This window comes from Pristiophorus japonicus, chromosome 3 (assembly GCF_044704955.1).
Source record: "Pristiophorus japonicus isolate sPriJap1 chromosome 3, sPriJap1.hap1, whole genome shotgun sequence".
NCBI classification, from domain to species: domain Eukaryota; kingdom Metazoa; phylum Chordata; class Chondrichthyes; family Pristiophoridae; genus Pristiophorus; species Pristiophorus japonicus.
In genome coordinates this window covers 1,332,671-1,345,877 of record NC_091979.1, presented here as the reverse complement: position 1 = coordinate 1,345,877, position 13,207 = coordinate 1,332,671, and the positions used below count along the sequence as shown (strand labels likewise).

Below are 13,207 nucleotides of genomic sequence, written 5' to 3'. Positions count from 1 at the left end.
TGCGGCGCTCCCTCAGTACTGCCCCTCCGACAGTGCTGCACTCCCTCAGTACTGCCCCTCCGACAGTGCGGCACTCCCTCAGTACTGCCCCTCCGACAGTGCGGCACTCCCTCAGTACTGCCCCTCCGACAGTGCGGCGCTCCCTCAGTGCTGCCCCTCCGACAGTGCGGCGCTCCCTCAGTCCTGCCCCTCCGACAGTGCGGCGCTCCCTCAGTACTGCCCCTCCGACAGTAGATGGTACACACTGCAGCCACGGTGCGCCGGTGGTGGAGGGAGTGAGTGTTGAAGGTGGTGGATGGGGAGCCAATCAAGCGGCTGCTTTGTCCTGGATGGTGTCGAGCTTTGAGTGTTGTTGGAGCTGCACCATCCAGGCAAGTCGAGGGTGTTCCATCACACTCCTGACTTGTGTCTTGTAGATGGTGGGAAGGCTTTGGGGAATCAGGAGGTGAGACACTCGCTGCAGAATACCCAGCCTCTGACCCGCTCGTGGCCACAGTATTTATGCGGCTGGTCCAGTTACGTTTCTGGTCAATGGTGACCCCCCAGGATGTTGATGGTGGAGTCACAGTCTAAGGATAAGGGGTAAGCCATTTAGGACCGAGATGCGGAGGAACTTCTTCACCCAGAGAGTGGTGAACCTGTGGAATTCTCTACCACAGAAAGTTGTTGAGGCCAATTCACTAAATATATTCAAAAAGGAGTTAGATGAGGTTCTTACTGCTAGGGGGATCAAGGGGTATGGCGAGAAAGCAGGAATGGGGTACTGAAGTTGAATGTTCAGCCATGAACTCATTGAATGGCGGTGCAGGCTAGAAGGGCCGAATGGCCTACTCCTGCACCTATTTTCTATGTTTCTATGTTTCTATGATTCGGTGATGGTAATGCCGTTGAATATCAAGTGGCAGTGGTTAGACTCTCGCTTGTTGGAGATTGTCGTTGCCTGACACTTGATATGGGGAGAGGGTGGGTAGGTGGGGTTTGGGGGATATGGGGAGAGGGTGGGTAGGTGGGGTTGGGGGATATGGGGAGAGGGTGGGGTTTGGGGGATATGGGGAGATGGTGGGTAGGTGGGGTTTGGGGGATATGGGGAGGGGGTGGGGTTGGTGGATATGGGGAGAGGGTGAGTAGGTGGGGTTTGGGGGATATGGGGAGAGGGTGGGTAGGTGGGGTTTGGGGGATATGGGAAGAAGGTGGGGTTGGGGGATATGGCGAGAGGGTGGGCTTGGGGGATATGGTGGTCTCGCGGTCCTGGGTGGGAGGGTGCTGCTGCCACATGGCAGCGTAATGTCTGGTGTGTGTCCGTTAATGCTCGCGCTCTCTCTCTGCAGGTCTACATGATCCTGACACTGCAACTGACAGTGACTTTCGGTATTGTTGCCATCTTCACCTTCTGGTAAGCTGCCTCCTCTCCCGCTGCCTCCTCTCCCGCTGCCTCCTCTCCCGCTGCCTCCTCTCCCGCTGCCTCCTCTCCCACTTCCTCCTCTCCCGCTGCCTCCTCTCCCGCTGCCTCCTCTCCCGCTTCCTCCTCTCCCACTTCCTCCTCTCTTGCTTCCTCCTCTCCCGCTGCCTCCTCTCCCGCTGCCTCCTCTCCCGCTTCCTCCTCTCCCACTTCCTCCTCTCCCACTTCCTCCTCTCCCGCTTCCTCCTCTCCCGCTTCCTCCTCTCCCGCTTCCTATTCTCCCGCTGTCTCCTCACCCTTTCAGCACAGCGCCATTTCCCCCGGGCACTTTGTAGACACGTTTGATGTTTTTCACTAATCTTGATCCACAGAACAAATCTTAACTGTCACCTCTGAGTCAGGAGGTCGTGGGTTCAAGCCCCACTCCAGAGATCTGAGCTCAAAATCCAGGCCGGCACTCCCAGTGCAGTACTGAGGGAGCGCCGCACTGTCGGAGGGGCAGTACTGAGGGAGCGCCGCACTGTCGGAGGGGCAGTACTGAGGGAGCGTCGCACTGTCGGAGGGGCAGTACTGAGGGAGTGCCGCACTGTCGGAGGGGCAGTACTGAGGGAGCGCCGCACTGTCGGAGGGGCAGTACTGAGGGAGTGTCGCACTGTCGGAGGGGCAGTACTGAGGGAGCGCCGCACTGTCGGAGGGGCAGTACTGAGGGAGTGCCGCACTGTCGGAGGGGCAGTACTGAGGGAGAGCCGCACTGTCGGAGGGGCAGTACTGAGGGAGCGCCGCACTGTCGGAGGGGCAGTACTGAGGGAGCGCCGCACTGTCGGAGGGGCAGTACTGAGGGAGCGCCGCACTGTCGGAGGGGCAGTACTGAGGGAGCGCCGCACTGTCGGAGGGGCAGTACTGCGGGAGTGCTGCACTGTCGGAGGGGGAGTGCTGCACTGTCGGAGGTGCAGTACTGCGGGAGTGCCGCACTGTCGGAGGGGCAGTACTGCGGGAGTGCTGCACTGTCGGAGGGGCAGTACTGCGGGAGTGCCGCACTGTCGGAGGGGCAGTACTGAGTGAGCGCTGCACTGTCGGAGGGCAGTACTGAGGGAGTGCCGCACTGTCGGAGGGTCAGTACTGAGGGAGTGCTGCACTATCGGAGGGGCAGTACTGAGGGAGCGCTGCACTGTCGGAGGGGCAGTAGTGAGGGAGTCTCTGTCTCTCTTTGTCTCCCTCCTTCTCTCTTTGTCTCCCTCCCTCTCGGTCTTCCTATCACTCTCTCTCTCTCCCTCCCTCCCTGTCTGTCTCCCTCCCTGTCTGTCCCCCTCCCTCCCTGTCTGTCCCCCTCCCTCCCTGTCTGTCTCCCTCCCTCCCTGTCTGTCTCCCTCCCTCCCTGTCTGTCTCCCTCCCTCCCTGTCTGTCTGTCTCCCTCCCTCCCTGTCTCTCTCTCCCTCCCTCCCTCTCTGTCTCTCTCCCTCCCTCCCTCTCTATCTGTCTGTCTCCCTCCCTCTCTGTCTCCCTCCCTCTCTGTCTCCCTCTCTGTCTCTCGCTCGCTCTCTCTGTCTCTCTCTCTCTCGCTCTCGCTCTCCCTCTCCCCCTCCCTCTCCCTCTCCCTCTCCCTCTCCCCCTCTCTCTCCCTCTCTCTCTCCCTCTCCCTCCCTCTCTCTCTCCCTCTCTCTCTCCCTCTCTCTGTCTCCCTCCCTCTCTCTCTCCCTCTCTCTGTCTCTCTCCCTCCCTCCCTCCCTCCCTCTTTGTCTCTCCCTCCCTCTTCCCCTCGCATCTCTTTCTTCCTCCCTCTCTGTCTCTCCCTCCTATCCGCCTCCATGTATCTTTCTCTGTCTCTCCCTCCCTTTCTCTCCCACTTGCTCTCTCTCTCTCTCTCTCTGACTATCTGTCCCTCTATCTCTCTTTCTCCCCCACTCTCTCTCTCCTCCCTCTCTGTCTCTCCCTCCCCTCCCTCTCTCCCTCCCTCTCCCAATCCCTCTCTCTCTCTCCCTCACCCTATCTCCCTCACTCCCTCCCTCTCCCTTCCTCTCTCTCTCTTTCTCTCTCTCTCTCTCCCTCTCTCCCTCCCCCTCCCTCCCCGTCTCTCTCTCTCTCTCTCTCTCTCTCTCTCTCTCTCTCTCTCTCCCACTCTCTGCCTCCATGTATCCCTCTCTCTCTCACTCTATCCTGTTGGGCCGCACTATATTGGGCCTTGCTGTCCGTGGAGGGTGCAATCTGCTGCTGCCCCCGACCTACTGACCCTTGGGGAACGTGCCGCCTCGCCGTGTCGAATTGCCTGCTCACAAAGGAGGAAAGGACACTTGAGCAGAATCCCCGGTCCCCTGCCGCGAGTCGGTGCCTCCTGGGGGCGGGGTGGGGGAATGTTACATATATTTTTAAGTTTCCTGTTCCGTGCTGGTTGTTTTTATGCTGACCGCAGGTTGTCTAACGGTTTGTTCTCTCACAGCGCTCCAGTCCAGCAGTTTGTCCGGGCAAACTCGGCCGTGTACTGGGCAGCATAGTAAGTACAAACCCTCAAATCTCCCGACTCGGACACAATCACAGATATCACGGCACGGACTGCACCAGCCCCCTCCCATCTTTCTCCATCGCACACTATCAGCAGATCCTTCTCGTCCTTTCTCCCTCATAGCCTTCCCTGGCTTCCCCTCAGTGCATTGATACTACTCGCCCCAAGTCTCAGCCGTGGCTCAGTGGGCAGCATAGTCGCCTCTGGGTCAGAAGGTTGTGGGTTCAAGCCCCACTCCCACTGAGGGAGCGCCGCACTGTCGGAGGGGCAGTACTGAGGGAGAGCCGTACTGTCGGAGGGGCAGTACTGAGGGAGTGCCGCACTGTCGGAGGGGCGGTACTGAGGGAGAGCCGCACTGTCGGAGGGGCAGTACTGAGGGAGAGCCGTACTGTCGGAGGGGCAGTACTGAGGGAGAGCCGTACTGTCGGAGGGGCAGTACTGAGGGAGCGCTGCACTGTCGGAGGGGCAGTACTGAGGGAGTGCTGCACTGTCGGAGGGGCAGTACTGAGGGAGCGCCGCACTGTCGGAGGTGTCGTCTTTCCAATGAGACGTTAAAACGAGGCTCCGTCTGCTCTCTCAAGTGGATGTAAAAGATCCCATGGCATTATTTCGAAGAAGAGCGGGGGAGTTATCCTTGGGGTCCTGGCCAATATTTATCCTTCAATCAACATCACAAAAACAGATAATCTGGTTGTTACTATATTGCTGTGCGTGGCCAAAATGGCGGAGGGGATGGCCGCTCTCCCTGAACACATGTCCCTCTGGCCATGTGCTGTCTTCCTTCATTCTTCTGTCCCCATTCTCCCCTCCCCCCGCCCCCCCCGGCCTGAATAGTGGTTGCATTTCCTACCCCTAAAGTATTTCCCTTACCCTAAACCCCACGGCCCATCTCCCAACCTCGCCGGCTCACCTCCATCACTGAGCAACGGAATTACATCCCACATCCACCGTCCTGCTGTCGAGCCGTTCGCTCCCCACTGGACCTGGCCGACTCAGCTGCTCCCCCCGATCCCCGACAGCGTCTGGTCAGCCTCTGACCAACTCCCACCACAGGTGTGGGCCCTACCTTCTCCCCCCCCCCCCGCCCTCACGTTCGGGCCTCCATCGCCCCGGCAACGTTCGGGCCTCCATCGCCCCGGCAACGTTCGGGCCTCCATCGCCCCCACCCACGTTCGGGCCTCCAGCGATGTCCCGACCTCCCCTCGGCTGCTGGTCCCACTTCACCGCAGAGCGCCTACGAGTATGTGGTGCGCACAATGGCGGCGGCCACTCTGACCTCTCTTCGTCTCACGAAGTGAATCTCTGGCCATCCCAATGCCTGCCCTCAGCCAGGAGCTAATACCTTGGAGAGGGAAGCATTACCTCAAATCTCTCACCCCACTCTCCACACCTCAGATCTCTCACCATCTCCCCGAAAGGCACTGCTGAGCGCCGAGGTTACAGCTCACGCCCCACCGTAGGCAACTAGACCCATATAGTAGAGCCTGGTCTCCAGTCGTCTTGGACCCCCTTGCCACTGGGCCAAGAACTCGCTCTGCTAAACCCGGGTGGTAGCTCGTGTGCAACGGCCACCCCACGTTAAAAGAACTCACGCACAGGCATTTTCCACCCTTCAAAATAAAGTTCAGGACCTGGAACATCAAGACCCTCATGGACAACTTCAACAGCGACAGGCCGGAATGCCGCACTGCTATCATTGCCCGGGAGCTCAGACGCTTCGACATTGACATCGCCGCCCTAAGTAACACCCAGCGGGCAGGGGAAGGCCAGCTCAAGGAACAAGGTGGTGGTTACACCTTCTTCTGGAAAGGTAAACCAGAGCAAGAACGCCGCCTCCACAGAGTCGGTTTCGCCATCGAAAATGAGCTGGTCAACCGCCTCAAGGACTCCCCCTGCGGGGTTAACGAACGTCTCATGATTCTCCAACTCACCTTATCCCAGAATCAATGCGCCACAGTCATCAGTGTGTACGCTCCAACACTCGATGCGACAGATGAGGCCAAAGAGGGTTTTTACTCCAGCTCGAAAAATCCCTGTCCTGCGTCCCTGCGGACGACAAACTGATCCCCCTCGGTGACTTCAACACCAGGGTCGGCAAGGACACAGCCCTCTGGGGAGGCGAGATCGGCAGAGAGGGGGTAGGGAAAACCTGCTCCTGACAAAATGTCTAGAACATGACCTTGTCATCACCAACACCTTATTCCACCAGAGGGACAAATACAAGGCTTTGTGGCAACACCCTCGCTCCAAGCACTGCCACCTGCTCGACTATGTTAGAACATAAGAATTAGGAACAGGAGTAGGCCATCTAGCCCCTCGAGCCTGCTCCACCATTCAACAAGATCATGGCTGATCTGGCCGTGGACTCAGCTCCACTTACCCGCCCGCTCCCCGTAACCCTTAATTCCCTTCTTGGTTAAAAATCTATCTATCTGTGATTTGAATACATTCAATGAGCTAGCCTCAACTGCTTCCCTGGGCAGAGAATTCCACAGATTCACAACCCTCTGGGAGAAGAAATTCCTTCTCAACTCGGTTTGAAATTGGCTCCCCCATATTTTGAGTCTGTGCCCCCTAGTTCTAGTCTCCCCGACCAGTGGAAACAACCTCTCTGCCTCTATCTTGTCTATCCCTTTCATTATTTGAAATGTTTCTATAAGATCACCCCTCATCCTTCTGAACTCCGAGTAAAGACACAGTCTACTCAATCTATCATCATAAGGTAACCCCCTCATCTCCGGAATCAGCCTAGTGAATCGTCTCTGTACCCCCTCCAAAGCCAGTATATCCTTCCTTAAGTAAGGTGACCAAAACTGCACGCAGTACTCCAGGTGCGGCCTCACCAATACCCTATACAGTTGCAGCAGGACCTCCCTGCTTTTGTACTCCATCCCTCTCGCAATGAAGGCCAACATTCCATTCACCTTCCTGATTACCTGCTGCACCTGCAAACTAACTTTTTGGGATTCATGCACAAGGACCCCCAGGTCCCTCTGCACCTCAGCATGTTGTAATTTCTCCCCATTCAAATAATATTCCCTTTTACTGTTTTTTTTCCCAAGGTGGATGACCTCACATTTTCCGACATTGTATTCCATCTGCCAAACCTTAGCCCATTCGCTTAACCTATCTAAATCTCTTTGCAGCCTCTCTGTGTCCTCTACACAACCCGCTTTACCACTAATCTTTGTGTCATCTGCAAATTTTGTTACACTACACTCTGTCCCCTCTTCCAGATCATCTATGTATATTGTAAACAGTTGTGGTCCCAGCACCGATCCCTGTGGCACACCACTAACCACCGATTTCCAACCCGAAAAGGACCCATTTATCCCGACTCTCTGCTTTCTGTTAGCCAGCCAATTCTCGATCCATGCTGATACATTTCCTCTGACTCCGCGTACCTCTATCTTCTGCAGTAACCTTTTGTGTGGCACCTTATCGAATGCCTTTTGGAAATCTAAATACACCACATCCATCGGTACACCTCTATCCACCATGCTCGTTATATCCTCAAAGAATTCCAGTAAATTAGTTAAACGTGATTTCCCCTTCATGAATCCATGTTGCGCCTGCTTGATTGCACTATTCCTATCTAGATGTCCCGCTATTTCTTCCTTAATGATAGTTTCAAGCATTTTCCCCACTACAGATGTTAAACTAACCGGCCTATAGTTACCTGCCTTTTGTCTGCCCCCTTTTTTAAACAGAGGCGTTACATTATCTGCTTTCCAATCCGCTGGTACCTCCCCAGAGTCCAGAGAATTTTGGTAGATTATAACGAATGCATCTGCTATAACTTCCGCCATCTCTTTTAATACCCTGGGATGCATTTCATCAGGACCAGGGGACTTGTCTACCTTGAGTCCCATTAGCCTGTCCAGCACTACCCCCCTAGTGATAGTGATTGTCTCAAGGTCCTCCCTTCCCACATTCCTGTGACCAGCAATTTTTGGCATGGTTTCTGTGTCTTCCACTGTGAAGACCGAAGCAAAATAATTGTTTAAAGCCTTAGTCATTTCCACATTTCCCATTATTAAATCCCCCTTCTCATCTTCCAAGGGACCAACATTTACTTTAGTCACTCTTTTCTGTTTTATATATCTGTAAAAGCTTTTACTATCTGTTTTTATGTTCTGCGCAAGTTTACCTTCGTAATCTATCTTTTCTTTCTTTATTGCTTTTTTAGTCATTCTTTGCTGTTGTTTAAAATTTTCCCAATCCTCTAGTTTCCCACGAACCTTGGCCACCTTATACGCATTGGTCTTTGATTTGATACTCTCCTTTATTTCCTTGGTTATCCACGGCTGGTTATCCCTTCTCTTACCGCCCTTCTTTTTCACTGGAATATATTTTTGTTGCGCACTATGAAAGAGCTCCTTAAAAGTCCTCCACTGTTCCTCAATTGTGCCACCGTTTACAGTCTACTTTAACCAACTCTGCCCTCATCCCACTGTAGTCCCCTTTGTTTAAGCATAGTACGCTCGTTTCTGACACAACTTCCACATCCTCAATCTGTATTACAAATTCAACCATACTGTGATCACTCATTCCGAGAGGATCTTTTCCGAGTAGATCGTTTATTTTTCCTGTCATTACACAGGACCAGATCTAAGATAGCTTGCTCCCTTGTAGGTTCTGTAACATACTGTTCTAAGAAACAATCCCGTATGCATTCTATGAATTCCTCCTCAAGGCTACCCCGTGCGATTTGATTTGACCAATCGATATGTAGGTTAAAATCCCCCATGACTACTACCGTTCCTTTTTCACATGCCTCCATTATTCCCTTGATTATTGCCCTCCCCACCGTGAAGTTATTATTTGGGGGCCTATAAACTACACCCACCAGTGACTTTTTCCCCTTACTATCTCTAATCTCCACCCACAATGATTCAACATTTTGTTCATTAGAGCCAATATCTTCTCTCACAACTGCCCTGATATCATCCTTTATTAACAGAGCTACCCCACCTCCTTTCCCTTCTTGTCTATCTTTCCGAATTGTCAGATACCCCTGTATGTTTAATTCCCAGTCTTGGCCACCCTGCAACCACGTTTCTGTAATGGCCACCAAATCATAACCATTTGTAGTGATTTGTGCCGTCAACTCATTTACTTTATTTCAAATGCTGCGTGCGTTTAGGTAGAGTGTTTTAATCCTAGTTTTTAAACCATGATTTTTAGTTTTGACCCCTCTTGCAGCCCCTTTATATTCAGTGGCCCTTTTTGTTTTTTGCCTTGGGTTTCTCTGCCCTCCACTTTTACACATCTCCTTTCTGTCTTTTGCTTTTGTCTCCTTTTTGTTTCCCTCTGTCTCCCTGCATTGGTTCCCATCCCCCTGCCATATTAGTTTAACTCCTCCCCAACAGCACTAGCAAACACTCCCCCGAGGACATTGGTTCCGGTCCTGCCCAGGTGCAGCCCGTCCGGTTTGTACTGGTCCCACCTCCCCCAGAACCGGTTCCAATGCCCCAGGAATTTGAATCCTTCCCTGCTGTACCAGTCCTCAAGCCACATATTCATCTGAGTTATCCTGCGATTCCTACTCTGACTAGCACGTGGTACTGGTAGCAATCCTGAGATTACTACTTTTGAGGTCCTACTTTTTAATTTAGCTCCTAGCTCCTTAAATTCGTCTCGTAGGACCTCATCCCTTTTTTTACCTACGTTGTTGGTACCAATGTGCACCACGACAACTGGCTGTTCTCCCTCCCTTTTTAGAATGTCCTGCACCCGCTCCGAGACATCCTTGACCCTTGCACCAAGGAGGCAACATACCATCCTGGAGTCTCGGTTGCGGCCGCAGAAACGCCTATCTATTCCCCTTACAATCGAATCCCCTATCACTATAGCTCTCCCACTCTTTTTCCTGCCCTCCTGTGCAGCAGAGCCAGCCATGGTGCCATGAACTTGGCTGCTGCTGCCCTCCCCTGATGAGTCATCCCCCCCAACAGTACCCAAAGCAGTGTATCTGTTTTGCAGGGGGATGACCGCAGGGGACCCCTGCACTACCTTCCTTGTACTGCTCTTCCTGCTGGTCTTCCATTCCCTATCTGGCTGTGGACCATTCACCTGCAGTAAGACCAACTTGCTACACATGCTACTCACGTCATTCTCAGCATTGTGGATGCTCCAGAGTGAATCCACCCTCAGCTCCAATTCTACAACGCGGACCGTCAGGAGCTGGAGGCGGACACACTTCCCGCACACGTAGTCGTCCGAGCCAGCAATTGCAAGGATGTGCACATCACCCACACCATGACAGGAGCTGACGACTGCTGGACGGACCACCGCCTAATCCGATCCATCATCAACATTAAAAGCCCCAAAGCAGAGGGGGCAGCAGAAGCAGTGCCGCAGAAAAATCAGCGCCGGGGCATTTAAAGACCCAACTAAGAGAACCCTATTGGGATTAGACTGGATGACCTTTTGCTAGACGGAGCAGATATAATGGTAAGTACTGCAGGGAATCGAATACGGCCAGGGTGATCTCCTGGACTAGTGTCGATCATCTGGATGGGTTGGAGAGGAATTTTCCCAGATTTTTTGTCCCTAAATTGGCCTGGGTTTTTATCTGGTTTTTGTCTGTCCCAGGAGATCACATGGCTCTGGTTGGGGTGGAGTGTAGAATGTTTCAGTGTAAGGGATGTCGCAGTTGTGTGAGGCGGACTGGTTGGGCTGGGTGCTCTTTGCCTTTCCGTCATTGTTCATGGGTTTATATGTAACCTTCAGGGCTGCTGACCGAGGGCCGTGCGGCTCTTTGTCGGCCGGTGCGGACACGATGGGCCGGAATGGCTTCCTCCTGCGCTGTAAATTTCTATGTTTCTATACAGCCAGCGCCTCGCTGATAATCTGGTGACCCTTGATGACCCCGAGACGCAGAATGCCCACAGGCCTCCATAACCAGGGCCTGCAAAGAGACGCTCGGTCACTCAACCAGGAAACACCAGGACTGGTTTGATGAGAATGATCAGCAGATCCAGGACCCAATAAACCATAAGCGCAGAGCAATTCTGAACCTAATGCAACAACCCAACTCTGGAGCAGCAAAGCAGCTTTACAGACGGCTTAAGGGCAAGGTTTCAACAACAAACCCGCGACATAAAGAGTAGATGGTGGGTGGAGAAGGCTCAGCATCTGGCCGACAGCCATGATATGCGAGGATTCTTCACCACAGTCAAGGCCACCTACAGTCCAAGGCCCCACCCCACTGCTGGCCAAGAATGGGGAGACACTCATCAAGGACACCGAGGCAGTCAGGGCCCGCTGGAAGGAGCACTTCGAAGATCTCCTCAATCGAGACTCTGCCTTTGACTCGAGTGTTCTCGACTCCATCCCGCTGCATGCTACCCACCTCCACCTCAGCCCAACCCCAGCCCGGCATGAGGTAGAAAAGGCCATCCATCAGCTCATGAACAACAAGGTATCGAGGGCGGATGGAATCCCGCAGAGGCACTAAAGTATGGCGGAGAGGCTCTATTGACGCGAATGCATGACGTCTGGAGGGAGGAGAGCTTGCCAGGAGATCTCAGTGACCATCTTTAAAAGAGGGGCAAGTCCGACGGTGCCAAACTACAGAGGAATCTCCCTGTTAGCAGCCACTGGGGAAAGTCGTCGCTACAATCCTCCGCAACCGCCTTCTCCCTGTGGCTGAGTTGCTCCTCCCGGAGTCACAGTGTGGATTCCATCCACTAAGGGGTACAACGGACATGATCTTCACCACATGACAACTACAAGAGAAATGCAGGGAGCAGCACCAACCCTTGTACATGGCCTTCGACCTCACAAAGGCCTCTGACACTGTCAACCGCGAGGGATTATGGAGCATCCTCCTTCTGAACTTCTTTCCCTGAGCTCCATTCCTGCTTTTCAGTGAGTAGACGTTCCCAGGAATATTCCCGAACAGAGGAAGGTCATTCGTGTATCGATCTCTATAGCCCTGTATCAATCCCAAACTAATCCCACCGCCCCGCTCTCTCCCCATAGTCCTGTATCAATCCCAAACTAATCCCAAACTAATCCCACTGCCCCGCTCTCTCCCCATAGCCCTGTATCAATCCCCAAACTAATCCCACTGCCCCGCTCTCTCCCCATAGTCCTGTATCAATCCCAAACTAATCCCACTGCCCCGCTCTCTCCCCATAGCCCCGTATCAATCCCCAAACTAATCCCACTGTCCCGCTCTCTCCCCATAGCCCTGTATCAATCCCAAACTAATCCCACTGCCCCGCTCTCTCCCCATAGCCCTGTATCAATCCCAAACTAATCCCACTGCCCTGTTGACTACCCATAGCCCTGTATCAATCCCAAACTAATCCCACCGCCCCGCTCTCTCCCTATAGCCCTGTATCAATCCCAAACTAATCCCACCGCCCTGCTCTCTCCCCATAGCCCTGTATCAATCCCCAAACTAATCCCACTGCCCCGCTCTCTCCCCATAGCCCTGTATCAATCCCAAACTAATCCCACAGCCCCGCTCTCTCCCCATAGCCCTGTATCAATCCCAAACTAATCCCACTGCCCTGCTCTCTCCCCATAGCCCTGTATCAATCCCCAAACTAATCCCACTGCCCCGCTCTCTCCCCATAGCCCTGTATCAATCCCAAACTAATCCCACAGCCCCGCTCTCTCCCCATAGCCCTGTATCAATCCCCAAACTAATCCCACTGCCCCACTCTCTCCCCATAGCCCTGTATCAATCCCCAAACTAATCCCACTGCCCCGCTCTCTCCCCATAGCCCTGTATCAATCCCCAAACTAATCCCACTGCCCCGCTCTCTCCCCATAGCCCTGTATCAATCCCAAACTAATCCCACTGCCCCGCTCTCTCCCCATAGCCCTGTATCAATCCCCAAACTAATCCCACTGCCCCGCTCTCTCCCCATAGTCCTGTATCAATCCCCAAACTAATCCCACTGTCCCGCTCTCTCCCCACAGCCCTGTATCAATCCCCAAACTAATCCCACTGCCCCGCTCTCTCCCCATAGCCCTGTATCAATCCCAAACTAATCCCATTGCCCGCTCTCTCCCCATAGCCCTGTATCAATCCCAAACTAATCCCACTGTCCCGCTCTCTCCCCACAGCCCTGTATCAATCCCAAACTAATCCCACTGCCCCGCTCTCTCCCCATAGCCCTGTATCAATCCCAAACTAATCCCCCCCGCGCTCTGTCCCTCCTTCCCCCGCGTTCTTCCTCCCCCCGCGCTCCCCCCGCGCTCTTCCCCCCCCCACGCTCTCCCCCCCCCCTCGCGCTCACTTCCCCCCCCCCCCCCGCGCTCTCTTTCCCCCCGCCAGTGGGGGAGGGGAC

At 54.0% G+C, this 13,207-nt stretch overlaps 1 protein-coding gene across 1 annotated transcript in view; it reads left to right on the top strand.

Moving 5' to 3' along the window:
* The window catches only part of LOC139260407 (protein lifeguard 3-like), a 48,515-nt gene that overhangs the window by 17,694 nt on the left and 17,614 nt on the right, over positions 1 to 13,207 (top strand). The window contains exons 3-4 of the mRNA XM_070876979.1: positions 1,329 to 1,393; positions 3,834 to 3,887. Of these exons, the coding sequence (XP_070733080.1) occupies positions 1,329 to 1,393; positions 3,834 to 3,887 (119 nt within the window). The remainder of the gene's footprint in view (positions 1 to 1,328; positions 1,394 to 3,833; positions 3,888 to 13,207) is intronic.